The sequence below is a fragment of the Echinops telfairi genome, unplaced genomic scaffold (assembly GCF_000313985.2).
Source record: "Echinops telfairi isolate 266 unplaced genomic scaffold, ASM31398v2 ScPeMD7_7468;HRSCAF=8506_0, whole genome shotgun sequence".
Taxonomy (NCBI): Eukaryota; Metazoa; Chordata; class Mammalia; order Afrosoricida; family Tenrecidae; genus Echinops; species Echinops telfairi.
The window spans coordinates 54,367,121-54,370,185 of NW_022111369.1; the positions used below are offsets into that span (position 1 = coordinate 54,367,121).

Consider the following 3,065-nt stretch of genomic DNA (forward strand, 5'->3'; position numbering starts at 1 on the left):
AAAAAAAAAAAAAAAAAAAGATGGACAGGAAATCAGACGCAGAGTAGGGGTCCGGGTTCCAGCAGCACAGAGCCCCGGGGAAGGCTGGATCTCTGGGGTCCTCCTACCTGAGCTTCAGGGAGGCGTAGCGCAGAGTGGCTCCTTCGAACTCTTTCAGGCTGGGGTCTGGATTAACAGTGGCTGCGTGTAAATCCTGGGGGAGAAACAGGTGCCCTGCAGTCAGCCGGGGGACCCCCACTGCCAGCAGTTCCCTCCAAGCTTCAAGGCCCTGAGGCACGTGAGTCAGAGGCGGGCAGAGGCATGCAAGGCTGGGGCTTCCAGCAGGTGACCTTGAGCAGCCACAGCGGGAACGCTGGGAAAAACAAGGCAGCATGGACGCGAGCTGACCAGCCTGGTGAGAAGCCCCCTCGCTCCATCCCTGCAGAACGCGCCGGGTTCACCAGGGAGCGGACACAGCCACAGCCATGCAAGGAGCCAGCACACGCACCAACGGAACAAGGGCACACCCGACGAGATACTTGCCTTCCAAATGTCACTATTAATCTTCCCCCCATTCAGAACAGCAAAATCACTCCACGGCTGTTTCTGGACAGATAAGTGTGCACATACAATAAAGAAAACAAATAAACCAAGCACATTGATTTAAAAAAAAGAAGGAGGAAAAGGGGATAAAAACAAGCAAAACAGAAAATGAAACACAAGACACAGTTGTTAGCATTGATATTCACAAGATGGGTTAGGGAACAAATTAGCTCTAAAAGAGCTCTCGGCCATCGAGTTGATTTTGACGCACAGCGACCCTATAGGACAGGGCAGAACTGCCCCCTGTGGGCTTCCGAAACGAATGCTTTACATGAGTAGAGAGCCTCATCTTTCTCCCAAAGAATGACTGGTGATTTCGAACTGCTGACTTTGTGGTTTGGCAGCCCAAAGCAGAACCACTAGGCCACCAGGACTCCTCTAACTAAAATACCTGGGGTGTTCATTCTGGTGCAGACCTGGATTGTCACCCGCAGGCTGTGCTGTGGGGAATGCCCACGGCCCAGAGCAATGCCTAAAGAAGGGAGCACCTGCATGCATTGCAACAGACCGTAACGTTATTTTCTACACATGGGTTTACAGGCAAACAAAATGTTTCCATGTACTGAAGGTCTGGCTTGATTCCATGTGAACTCCCTCCTCAAGCCCCACGAACCAAATCACTGTGCTGCAAGTAGGGGTGAAATTAGAGCTGGCACTTCCCGGGGTGCTGGTTTGGACAATGGGCATGCACAAGAAAGGGGATTCAGAGCTGGAGCCTGATTGTCTTCACACCACAGGAAAAGGGGCTCAAAAGGCACACCTGCAGGCATCCATCCATGCCTCGGTGCCATCCCACCCAGGGAAAACTAGCTCTAAGCAACCTCACGGGAATCTCCACCCCCACCCCGCCCCATCCCCTGTCTATGACACACATGGCTCTTCACAAACTAATATTTGGCCATGGAGTGGTTTTGAAAGCCAACTCGAGCGCCAGGCACTAAACATTGGCTCGCTGGAGGAGGCTGACAACGGTTGTCTGAATTTCCACAGCCCCTCCTTCCTTCCTGCCGTTCACCTCAGACGCACAAGCGGCCTTCTTTTCTGGGCGGAGTGCACCGTCCCACACTTTACACCTGGAACTGGGCCCGCATGGCGCCGATGCACTCCAAGGGCCCCCTCGCTGGGCGTCATTACCAGCCATGGGAATGCCTCAGCTCATGTTCCTTGAACGGGGGCACGGAGCGCCGACCCCTCGCTGGTGCTCAGGGCACTGACACCGTTTTCAAAGCCGGGAAAAGTAGAAAGCACCAAGTTCAAGGGCCCCTACGCTGGAAGATGCATCCACCCCCTAAGGACAGCGTGGGAGCGGTCGTTGCAGGTGTGAGACCCTTCAGCCCTCCCGCTCAGTTGGTGTCACTGTTGCTTTCTTTTGGGGGTGAGGCACGTGACGTGTGGCTTTTCAAAAGGACTTGGCCCGCTGCATTTATTTATAAAGATCTTTTCGCTTATAAAAGAAAGGAGCAGGAATGTTGCCCACTGCCCAACCCTTTCTCTCGCTCTCCCACTCCACCCCCCCAGGGCATGACAACGGTCACCGAGGAGAGCATTCTTCACAGAGCCCACCCGTCAGCAGAGCGGAACTGTGAACACCGAGAAATGCCCTCGTCACACACCGTCACAGGGGCAAGTGGCCCGAACCAGGTGCTTAGATGGACAGACAGTGCCCTCCCGGAGTCAGGTGGCTGCTGGGGACAGCCACAGAGCCACAGAGGCCTCCCCAATGAGGTCTGGGCCCCCAAGCCACCTTTCCTAGCCCCAGGCCCACCTTTTCCTCCGAGCTCTCAATTCACGGACTCCAGGAAACATCTTCCATCAGAACGAGATGCGAAGACTCGGCTGCGGGCCAAGAGCCATTCATCCAAATCTTTTACGCGCTCTTTCTGCTTTCTAAACCCTGACACCCAAGTCATTTGGGAGATCTTCTGGAACAAAGCCATGGCCGGAGGAAGAGCACCACGTGCCAGATTCCAGCAGCAAACGCTGCCCCTCCGTTTGCAGGCGCTCAAATCCCCCCCTGGCCAGCGCATGCCGTGGCCGCGTCTTTACACGCTGCCGGTGAACTTCAGAGCGTGAGAGGCACAGCTTTCAGACGGCGAGGAGGCCTTCAGGCCTCACTTCTGTGAAGTTGAGTCAATGGATTTGGCACTTACTCGTGGTTAGCCACTTGGGCACGGTGGTGGTAGTAGTGGTGGGGGTGCTGGGGTGGGGTGGGGGTGTAGTTGAATACATTTCTAACGACACCTATTAGAGATGACGTCTCCCTAATATTTTGCTCTCTGTGTACTTACAAATTCGCAGAAATAGATTCTGATGGCGATCCAAGAAATGGTGTGAAATAACCAATCCCTTTGCTTCAATGTCATGATCAACTGAGGCAACGTTACCCAGAGAAGTCACTTTCCTGGAAAGCTCCGTGAGTCCTACAGTCAATCCTCTGCTTCAGATCTGCCGTGGGGTGGCTCCTGCCATCCCTAGCTCTCCCA

The 3,065-nt window shown here is 54.3% G+C and overlaps 1 protein-coding gene across 1 annotated transcript in view; it reads right to left on the reverse strand.

The window, feature by feature from the left end:
• Nucleotides 1-3,065, reverse strand: part of LOC123520977 (amyloid beta precursor protein binding family B member 2-like) — a 279,202-nt gene that overhangs the window by 2,843 nt on the left and 273,294 nt on the right. Inside the window, exons 8-9 of the mRNA XM_045284051.1 lie at nucleotides 523-585; nucleotides 108-193 (exon numbers count right to left, since the gene is read on the reverse strand). Coding sequence (XP_045139986.1) covers nucleotides 108-193; nucleotides 523-585 — 149 coding nt within the window. The remainder of the gene's footprint in view (nucleotides 1-107; nucleotides 194-522; nucleotides 586-3,065) is intronic.